The sequence below is a fragment of the Toxorhynchites rutilus genome, chromosome 1 (genome assembly GCF_029784135.1).
Source record: "Toxorhynchites rutilus septentrionalis strain SRP chromosome 1, ASM2978413v1, whole genome shotgun sequence".
In the NCBI taxonomy this organism is placed as follows: Eukaryota; Metazoa; Arthropoda; class Insecta; order Diptera; family Culicidae; genus Toxorhynchites; species Toxorhynchites rutilus.
The window spans coordinates 70,957,484-70,969,022 of NC_073744.1; the positions used below are offsets into that span (position 1 = coordinate 70,957,484).

The following is an 11,539-nucleotide window of genomic DNA, read 5'->3' on the forward strand; positions in this document are numbered from 1 at the left end:
TATTTTCCTCGATACTGGAAGCCCACCAGTGGTTAATGCTAATTCGATAACCACCTGTTAATAGTACTTGATTGAAAAATATTTGGTCACAGTGTTACATGGATAGAAAACATCAAAATAAACTCTATCACATGAATGTAATTTTAAATTCCCAGAGGAACTGGCAGATTATTTTCCGGATCTTTCTCGATGCTGAATGGCATCCAAACGGAAAGAATTCCGTGCGTGTATGTGTGTGTGTAGCGACTGCTTCGATGGTCACCTTCTCTTCTCCTGAAGGATCGGCTTCTCTGTGCTCCCTCACAGTTTCAAACAAACTGCTCGCGTTTCAGGGCAGATCTCGATCCTTCGCCGTTCAGCATCCTCAGCACCGATGTTGTCTTGTCGATGTCCTCACGAAAAATGAATGCGTCTCACCACCAGAATATCGCTTTAGTATGCTTTTTGTGCGTGATTGAATCGAGAGAAGGCGTGGTTTACGATGGCAATTTGGAAGGCAAACTAGAGGGGAATGAACTCTCTGAGCTCGGAACTTTCGGCGACTGAGCAATAATCGATTGCGGGCGCATACAATATTGGATACGGAAATATCCTACTGATGGGGAAGAATAATATTCAGAAGCTATCCTGTTAATTGCGATTGATTGAAAAATCACAAAACCAAATGTATTTGGTCACAGTGTTACATGGATAGAAAACATTAAAATAAACTCATTCACATGAATGTATTTTTAAATTCCCAGAGGAACTGGCAGATTATTTTCAGTAACAATTAGATATTTCCACATTTTCCTCGATACTGGAATTCCCAGAGGAACTGGCAGATTATTTTCCGGATCTTTCTCGATGCTGAATGGCATCCAAACGGAAAGAATTCCGCGCGTGTATGTGTGTGTGTAGCGGCTGCTTCGAGATCTTCCCGGGGAACCGTTTGTGGCATCACTCTCCTCCTGATGGATTCCCTTCTGGCCTAGGGTGCACAAACAGGCTCTTGATGACACCGTTCATCCGCACTTTCATGATAAACGAAGAGCTTCACCAAAACAGCGACAACATGCTCCAATCGCTGTACAATTAGAACTGAGTGGATTTCCGAGTGGCGCTCGCTTGTATACCGATTGGTGATTTCAATAGCCTGTTTTGAAAGCAATTTTAAGACTATTGAAACAAGTTTTTGGATCAAAAAGTAACAAGTATAGAACGCGTAGACATTTTATCTTTCGAATGAAGTGTTTATCATACCATTTCGTTCAGTTGTTTAGGAGCTATTAACGCTCAAAATCTCGGTCTCCGGCGTAACGCTTTCGTTTTCGAAACTTTGATTTTACACCCCGGTATAGAAATGAAAGACGAAGTCCTACGTCAAAAACTCAGACAGTCAGTTTCCGCAAGCCTGTTTTGAGGCCAACTTAGTATCACCAACAACGTTTTGCATGGACCGGAATAGATGATAATCACTTGGAGCCAGGTCCGGACTATACGGTGGGTGCAATAGGATATCCCATCCGAGCTCCCGTAGCTTCTGGCGGGTCATCAAATATGTGTGAGGGCGAGCGTTGTCCTGGTGGAAAACAACACCATTCCTATTGGTCATTTCTGGCCGCTTCTGGTCAATCGCCTGCTTCAAACGGTCAATGTTCAAAATTCGACACGATTTTTCGGATAATGCTGAAACGGTCTAAAAGGGTCTAACAAGTTCGAATGAAATTATTCAACTAACTTATTTATTGGCGCGCCAGTTCAATTTATAGCTATACTTAATCTACAAAGACATTCAAATCTATTGTTTCGATACACCGCGGTTAACAATTTCCAATGGATTCGATACAGCAACAAAGACGACGATGATGACACCTAACAATGTAGCGATGATGATGATGATGCCTGGTTGTGTTCTATTCGGTACTATTGTTTCGTCACTGTTGTTTCGTCGCTGTTGTTTCGACACTGTTGCTTTAATACTGTTGTTTCGGCACTGCTGTTTCGACACTATTGTTTCGAGACTAATCTGCGTACGCTGATCGACACAAGGTAGAGTAGCTCATTACTGCCATCAACGATGGAAATTAATTTTCTCGAACATCCTCCGCCCGTTGAAAGGTACAGCTTTCTAAACTTTGATCAGGATCGATTGGGAGGAAACACAATTTCGAAACTGCTCGCTTCATGATTCCATTTTGAGTTTTGATGTTGACGACACGAACGACTCCATCCTTACCAGCAAATGTTTCGGTGATTCGACCAAGCAGCCACTTCTGTACTGGCATGTTGTCCTTCTTCACTAGTACAAGCTGGCCAATTTTTACAGCAACTTTCTTGTGCCACTTGAATCTTTCCTGTAGCGAAGATATATACTTTAGTTGAAATCGCGACCAAAAATGCTGAACGATGGCGGTGATGTGATCGAAACGTGACCTTGGATGGTTTTGACCTTTGACTTCGGGCCGAGCGACAGCAGTTACCGGTCTGAAAATCAAAAAATGACCCGGCGTTAGAGGTTCCAGGTCTTCGGGATCATCGGACAGTTGTGTTATAGGACGTGAATTGAGAACAGCTTCTATACGGGCCAGGACAGTCGACATCTCTTCGAAACTGAGTGCTGCTCCTCCGGTCTGCTTTACGAGAAGCTCCTTAGTCTGCCGAATATTAGCCTCCCATATACCGCCGAAGTGTGGTGCCTCTGGTGGATTGAATCGCCATTCTATGCTGTTACCTTGGGAGTGCTGAATCTCGTTTTGGTTTTCTTGGCGATAAAAAAAATTCTCCCATTCTCGAAACAGATTTGCGGCCCCGACAAAATTTGTGCCGTTGTCCGTCCACACGGTTGTTGGCTTGCCTCGTCGACTGACAAACCGATCGAAAGCGGTCAAAAATGCTGCTGTAGGGTTCCCGGAATAAATCGGTAAGTAAATGAAAGCAACAGTAATAACCGTAGAGAAAAAAGCATTATGTCACACAAGCCTACTAGAAATAGACTGACGTGAAAAATCGTAGTCATCGAATAAAGCACACTTTCAAAAAACAGCATGGGTATTACTGCTGCACGGAAAAAAAGATAATGTTTTTAATTACCCTCACATTCGCAGCAATACTCAAGTAGGCATCGAAAATTGTTAAACACGTTTTGTTCTTTCGGTCTCGGTTTTGTTTATAATCAGAAGTTCGAAGAATCTAACTTTTAATTTTTTTGATTTATAAGCAATGGAGCTTTCGACCAGTCAGAAAGACAACCGAGTTCTCATCTATAACGGTTTTGAGTATCTGTATGCTAAAACATTAAATGGAATAGATACATGGAAGTGCCGTGAAAATCGACAATCGAAGTGCCATTCCCGTATGAAGACAAGAAACAACGACATTATACAAGAGCCAAGTAGTCACAGTCATGATGCCTGTCCTCAAAAAGCTGAAGCAAACATCGCAAAAAGACGAATGGTAGAAGCCATGGCTGAAATAAATGCCACCGCCCGCAATGTTATTGGAGAGACATTGTCAAAACTAAGCACGGATGTAATTGCTTATCTGCCAAAGCAATCTTCCCTTGCTAGAACTCTTCGAAACCACCGAGTAATGAAGCACTTGCCAAATCCACCCACGGCAGATTTTGCAATTCCTGAGAAATACAGGGATCTTGTATTACACGACTCGGTATTAGACGGTTCAAATCGAATTTTAATATTAGGAGATCGAGATTTAATGGGCAAATTAAGTCAAGACACACTATTCGGCGACGGAACATTTGACAAAGCACCAAATATGTTTTACCAACTCTATACAGTCCATGCCAAAGTAGGAAATTCGTATCCACCATGTGTGTATATACTGCTGACGAAGAAAAATGAACAAACGTACTTGGAGATGTTTAATATTTTAAAAAGGTTAGTTCCGGATATGGCTCCTGAGAGGATACTTCTGGATTTTGAAAAGGCTTGTATGAATGCTGCGAGAATTGTTTTCCCGGAAACCGAAATTAAAGGTTGTTATTTTCATTTGTGCCAGAGCATTATAAGAAAAATTAATGCAGTTGGCCTAAAATCGGAATATGAATCAAATATTGATACAAGATTGAAGTTGAAGTCATTGGCAGCATTGTCGTTCGTTCCAAAAGAAGACGTACAAGATATTTTCAAAAGCCTTGCTAGTACTTTTCCTGATGAAGACAGATTCAACGAAGTTCTGTCCTATTTTTTTTCAACTTATATACAAGGTGCTGCCGGAAGAGGTCCACTATTTCATCCTCGAACATGGAACCACTACGATACAGCTCTCAATGAATCACCAAGGACTACTAATAGTTGCGAAGGATTTCACAATGCCCTCAATTCTATATTTCATTGCAGTCACCCAAGTGTGTGGACCCTTTTCGATGGATTGAGACGAGATTTAGCTTGTCACAAGCTTACATTAGTGAACTCTGAAACTAACCAACTGGAGCCTACTAAAAGGAAATACAGGAAACTTTACGCGATTGTAGCCAGTTCAGTAGAAAAATATCATGGAACAAAGGACAAGTTATCTTATTTAAGGAAAATAGCTAATATACAATAATTAATATTCCTCTTTATCAACTATTACAATGGACTTTTAATGAATTTTCGATATGAGGAAATATTACATTGTTCTTCGCAAAAATAAAAACATATGAATGATATCTATAATTTTATTTTACGTGACACTTCATATTCCTTTAATAACTCATAACTCATGATCGATTAGCCAATGTACTAAAATGTACAATGTAATGTACCGAAACCATCATCTTAACCCAAACTCAAAACGACATAAGATCATGTTCTCATTTAGTACTTCCTGTTATCCTGTTTTGTTCCGTGTTTTGACCTGCAATGAATATTTCAAAGAAAAAAGATACCGGGCAAACGTCATGTACTAGGTGAACGTATGCCGTCCGACGCTCGCTAAAGCTCGGTCGGACATTGCTAAAGGATCGTATCCTATGTTTCAAACTAACCGGGCAATCAGTGGAACACAGGTTTGCTTGCGAGACACCGCCGCTTCCGACGGCGGGTCGGCGGTGGACTCGGATTGCGTCATCTTGGCGGCATGGGCCGCCTCGATTCCTAATCCTCGTTAAATGGGGACTTCGTCCCCATTACATGAGCCTCAGAAGAAATTTCACTACGATAAATAAGTATTACAATTTACTAATAACAATAATATAAATATTACTCCACACTTCTAATTTTCTAATATTAAGATTACGCGCTAAACGATTTTTCCATATAGAAAATCTGCTACATGAACAAACCAACATTGTATTTTTTTTCGTTTGAAATAAATTAATAATAAAAATTGCGCTTTCTGCCGTGCAGAAATTATACCCATAATGTTTTTTCAGCGTGTGCTTCATTCGTTGACCACGATTTTTCACATCAGTCTATTTCTAATAGGCTTGCATGATATAAAGCTTTTTTCTCTGCGGTTGTTTCTGCTTTTTTCTTTTACTTGGCGATTTTTTCCGGTCACCAAAGATTTCACCTTCCTCGTTTCTTGACCTAACATATAGGCAGGCCCCATAGCCTTTCTGCGACGCATCACAGAATCCTATCAACTGGATCCAGTTTGTTTTAGCCAACGGAAGTACGCAGCGATCGATACGGATACAATTCATTTGTTCAAGCTGATGTCGATACTCGTTCCGTTCCAGCGACTGTCCATTACTCGTTTTCGCAGAGGCATCGAAAACTATCCTTACTTTCGTTGTACTGCTTTCCGGCCGAACGACAGCATGATGGGGCATAAAATAGCAAGCTTCTGGTACTGGATCTGCTGGATTGTAGGTGCCAACACGTTTCATATGGCCCATGTCCATGTACTCCTGCATAAATTCTTTATAATCGTTGTACAATTGTTGATCTTTGACGAGACGAGCTTCGAGCCTTAGAAATCTACGATGTGCGATATGACTGGAATCTCCCAATTCTACGTCTGGATTTTTAAACGGCAATGACACGATGTAACGACCATGTTTGTCGCGGCGATGAGTGGACACGAAATGATCTTCAGCGGCTAACTCTTCAGACGACCAAACTTGTTTAGAACTGTAATTTTCAAGATGCCAAAATTTCGAAAGCTGTTCGTCGAGTTGCTCATTCGTCACTGGTAATGCCTGCAACACTGGGTAGCTGCCGCGTTGAGATACTTGGCCGCCGGCCACCCATCCAAAGACAGTTTGTCTCAAAGTAGGCAGCCCATCTCCAATTTTGTATGTTTTGCTTAGAATCATCTTGTCCCACTCAAGTATGCCAAAGAGAATGTCTATTTTAGCAGGTTGATTGAACTGTGGGTCAGCAAAATCTATCCACTCCGGAATGTTCCAATTTGCGATGTCGAACATCTGTAGTGGTAGCTTACTGGTTATGTTGGGGGTCTCTAAAAATTCAGCAAAGGAATTGAAGTATGACGACTTCGACTTGACTTGAGCTACAGTAGCTTCCAGAATTTTCTTTCCTGTTCCACCAAATCCAATAACTGATACGTTGGACGAGAATGTTTTTAGTCGCAATCTACGTGCACAAGCAGTTGTCATGAAGGTTGACATAGCACAGGAATCTAAAACCGCTCGACATTTCTGAAGTTCACCATTGGATCCACGAATGTACACAACTGCAGTATGTAACAAGGCTTGATTAGTAACAGACATCAGTTGTACTCGTTTTGATTTTTGGGTAGTAAAACATTCGTTCGGCAGCTGAAGCCGCTCTGACCCGTTCGCTTCCATCGAGACTGGAACTTGAGAGATATTCGATACTACTGGTTTTGTTGTCGCACACCACTGATTGGTTTGGGGTCGAAATGTAGCAACGTATTGTGTCGTTGGTTGCACTGTTTACACGAACCACTAGTGCAATTCACAACCAGGTGACGATTACTGAAGCAATTCACACACAGTTTGAGCTCCTTCACTCGATTGAACCGCTGAGCTGATGACTTGGCTAAGAAATCCCGACACTCATTGATATAGTGATTTCCCGAACAGTGGAAGCAGCTAAAACGTTTTTTGTTCTCAGCTTCACGACTGGAGCTGACAAGTACCCTTTGTGTTGCTTTACTCGGTACTACTTTATGACCACCACGAGAAAATGATTTGTGATCTTGTTCCAAATTTTCCAGGATTCGACAACGGTTCTGCAGGAATTCAACCATTTCCTGCCACTTCACGAGACTGGTTCCGACCAAATGAGATTCGAAAGCCTTGTGTGTTTCTTTGTCCAAGCGAGAAGCAACCACGTGGATCGTGGATTCCATTGCTTCGGAGAGAGGTTCGAGTGTCAGTTTCAACGACGCCAGAGCACGAAGATTTCTTTGCACGATATTCACAACCTCCTGAAGGGCGTGCGATGATTCATTAACAATAGGTTTTAGCTGAAACATTTCCGCAAGATGTCGATCCACCAACCAGCGACGATTTTCATATCGTGATTCCAGATATCGGGAAGCTTAATTTGAGAACCATGACACGGAGTGATTTGAACGTTGCTTGTATCGAGTGTGGATTTTGGCTCTGATTGATTCGACAAGGAATTAATTTTTCGTTTAATCTCGAACATAATTTCCTCCAAGAGGTCTTGGAACTCTTCTCCTGCCATTTCAACAGCGGCAACTTCATCCTCTTTCACGAGACCAAAAAGCTTGCCTTGCATTTCGAAATACGATTCTCGCAGCTCATTTAGACCTTCTTTACGAATTTCAAGAAGTAGAACATCATCCTCTTCGTCTCCTTTAACGGTGTTCACGAAGGACAAAATCTTTGTCGCACGTTGTTTAAGTGTCTTGAGTTCGATAGAGAGATACAGTAGAGGTTTTTATTTTGGGAACCATTGTGGGTTGATGTACGATGAACTTTTGTGTTCTCGAACGGCGGCGACACAATAGAGAATAACGCTTGGTAAACGATGCAATGGCTCTCACGAATTCACTTTCTGTTCTTAACAGTTTTTGTTATCACAATCGATTGTCTTTAAACTGTCAGTTTAATTAGTCCGAACACGATAGTACTTGCGCTCGACCGCACTTGCGCTGATTAGTATCCGTAAAATACCGAAACTGTATAGTCACACTTTTACTACCGACTGTCAGGATTAAATTTCGAATATGTTACCACAGCTCACTACCGCTAATTATACCGATTTCGACTACTTCGTACGAGATTCGAAAAAATCCGGTTCGAAGGACCTTTTGGTGTTCAAAATTCGACACGATTTTTCGGATTATGCTGAAACGGTCTAAAAGGGTCTAACAAGTTCGAATGAAATTATTCAACTAACTTATTTATTGGCGCGCCAGTTCAATTTATAGCTATACTTAATCTACAAAGACATTCAAATCTATTGTTTCGATACACCGCGGTTAACAATTTCCAATGGATTCGATACAGCAACAAAGACGACGATGATGACACCTAACAATGTAGCGATGATGATGATGATGCCTGGTTGTGTTCTATTCGGTACTATTGTTTCGTCACTGTTGTTTCGTCGGTGTTGTTTCGACACTGTTGCTTTGATACTGTTGTTTCGGCACTGCTGTTTCGACACTATTGTTTCGAGACTAATCTGCGTACGCTGATCGACACAAGGTAGAGTAGCTCGTTACTGCCATCAACGATGGAAATTAATTTTCTCGAACAGTCAAGCTGCTCAAAATAGAGAACCGAGTTGAGGGTCTGGCCATAGTTGAGCAGCTCATTTTGGATGATTCCCTTCCAATCCCACCAAACACACAGCAAAACCTTCTTGGCCGTAAATCCGGGCTTGGCGATGGTTTGGGCCAGCTCACCGCGCTTCGACCACGACTTTTTTCGCTTTAGGTTGTCGTACGTGATCCACTTTTCATCACCAGTCACCATCGTCTTCAAAAATGGGTCGAGTTCGTTCCGTTTCAGCATTGCATCGCAGGAGTTGATTTGGTCTAAAAGTGAAAAATGAACGCTGTGCTGTGCGAATCGTTACAGTCTCGGGTCCATAAACTACACGAATTTTCTCGGCCGCCTTCGTTGCAGTTCTACTTCGCAGGTAGTAAAAACGTAAAATATGGTGAATTTCTTGCTTGGTGGACTCCATCTTTGACGCGCTATAACTTGAGACTGAAAAGGATAATCACAACACTGTCAAAACGACACTTGTGCACAGCACAGATTGTCATCTTTAAATAGCCGTACAATAAAGGGTGTGTCACATCAAATTGCATCACGGAAAAAACGCTGTAGAAATTCGCCCAGTAGACCGATCCTTTTGAAAATTTTAGACAGTAAAATAAAAACTATTAAACAACTTTTGGCATTTTCTTTTTATTCATACTTCGAGCCCAAGCCCGTATGCTCGCACCTTCCTCTTTACCCCGTCTATAAGGTTCTGTACAACGTCAGGTTGTAGTTTTTTTTTGAACAGAAATCCATTTTCTCTTGAAGTCCGCCTCCGATTTGACTACTTTTGGGTTCTTCCGGAGGGCCTGCTTCATAATCGCCCAATATTTCTCTATTGGGCGAAGCTCCGGCGCGTTGGGCGGGTTCATTTCCTTTGGAACGAAGGTGACCCCGTTGGCTTCGTACCACTCCAACACGTCCTTTGAATAGTGGCACGAAGCGAGATCCGGCCAGAAGATCGTCGGGCCCTCGTGCTGCTTCAATAGTGGTAGTAAGCGCTTCTGCAGGCACTCCTTAAGGTAAACCTGCCCGTTTACCGTGCCGGTCATCACGAAGGGGGCGCTCCGCTTTCCGCAAGAGCAGATCGCTTGCCACACCATGTACTTTTTGGCAAATTTGGATAGTTTCTGCTTGCGAATCTCCTCCGGGACGCTGAATTTGTCCTCTGCGGAGAAGAACAACAGGCCCGGCAGCTGACGAAAGTCCGCTTTGACGTAGGTTTCGTCGTCCATTACCAGGCAATGCGGCTTCGTCAGCATTTCGGTGTACAGCTTCCGGGCTCGCGTCTTCCCCACCATGTTTTGCCTTTCGTCGCGGTTAGGAGCCTTCTGAACCTTGTATATACGCAGGCCCTCCCGCTGCTTGGTCCGCTGGACGAATGAACTTGACAAATTCAGCTTATTGGCGACATCCCGGACCGAACTTCTCGTATCACATCTAAACTGCTTAACTACGCGCTTGTGATCTTTTTCACTGACGGAGCATCCATTTTTGCCGTTCTTCACCTTCCGGTCGATGGTTAGGTTCTCGAAGTATCGTTTTAGTACTCTGCTGATCGTGGATTGGACGATTCCCAGCATCTTACCGATGTCCCGATGTGACAACTCCGGGTTCTCGAAATGAGTGCACAGGATTAATTCACGACGCTCTTTTTCGTTCGACGACATTTTTCCAAATTTACGAAAAATTGACAGTGAAGCATGGCCAACGTGATCTATACACTCTTATCTGATTTTAAAGCGAAAGCTGAAGATATAATTCCTAAAAATTAAATTTCTACAGCGTTTTTTCCGTGATGCAATTTGATGTGACACACCCTTTATGACCCGATGCGATAAGTACAACACAAGATATGTTTAAGTGTTGCCATATATTGACAATATACGCCTTTTTTCCCCAACCCAATAATAACAAATTATTTTCAAACAAAATCCTCGTTGATAATTGATTTTAAGGCGGAAAACGTTTTCAAAATTAGGATTATGAATGAAAATTAGTTTTTCCGTACCTTTTTTTGCAGGTGGTGAAAAAATCATGTACGAGAACAGTTCTTGAAGACAACTTTATATAACAATGAAAAGTGACTCCAAGGTAAACAGGTTTTATGTGCTAATTGATGTGACTTTTCACGAAATAAATTTTGTATCACTGACTAGTAGCTGAGAAATAAAAGGTGAAACAGATATCATGATTGTAGTATACAAAAAAATAGAGTTAATCAACTGTTACAATATGGATTGCATTTTAAACTAATAATTCACTGTTTGTTTGATTTTTACACGGATTTAGAAATTTAAGCAGTTTATTTTTACGCGGATTTTAAAATTTACAATAAAAAAACATAAAAAAATTAAAAAAAAAAACTTTTTAAGTTTAACGGTCTCATTGTGATAAAAGATAATAATAATACAGATTCCAAATTTCATATTAATTAGTCAAAAGGAACGGAGGAGGAGCAGGGGTCTCACACTACACCTAGGTTTTTTACGAGGTTTTTCACGCGGATTTTCTAATTACGCGGTTTTTACGCGGATTTTCCAATAAACGCGGTTTTTCACAAGGTTTTTTTCGCAGGTATCGCGTAAAAAAAGACCTGAGCCACATCTATCTCTCAGTCCCCTCTAGAGCATATGACGGTAATCAGTGCTTGCGATGGAACGTAACGCTTATGACGGAAATTAGTGCGCACTCTATCACGATGCTTACGTAGATAATAGGTGACCTGTTTTTTTACGCGGAATTTCCAATTAATGCGGTTTTTTACGCAGATTTTCCAATGAATGCGGTTTTTTTACGCAGATTTTCCGATTAACACGTTTTTTTTACGAGCAAGTATTCCCCGCGTAAAAAAACCTGGGTGTATAATAAAAACCTTCC

General features: G+C 41.6%; 1 protein-coding gene across 1 annotated transcript; it reads left to right on the forward strand.

Annotated features, from left to right (window-relative positions):
• The first annotated feature begins 2,897 nt into the window (after window positions 1–2,897).
• LOC129761731 (uncharacterized) lies at window positions 2,898–4,641 on the forward strand. Its single transcript, XM_055759472.1, has 2 exons — window positions 2,898–3,878; window positions 4,208–4,641. The coding sequence occupies exons 1-2, from the start codon at window positions 3,202–3,204 to the stop codon at window positions 4,272–4,274; spliced, it is 744 nt and encodes a 247-aa protein (XP_055615447.1). The 5' UTR covers window positions 2,898–3,201; the 3' UTR covers window positions 4,275–4,641.
• Window positions 4,642–11,539: the final 6,898 nt, after the last annotated feature.

Excerpts from the sequence above, each read along its gene's own strand:
- LOC129761731 (XM_055759472.1), top strand. The coding sequence starts at position 3,202 with ATGGAGCTTTCGACCAGTCAGAAAGACAACCGAGTTCTCATCTATAAC. Across the intron at positions 3,879-4,207 it reads ATGTTTAATATTTTAAAAAG|GTGCTGCCGGAAGAGGTCCA; the intron begins GTTAGTTCCGGA and ends CTTATATACAAG.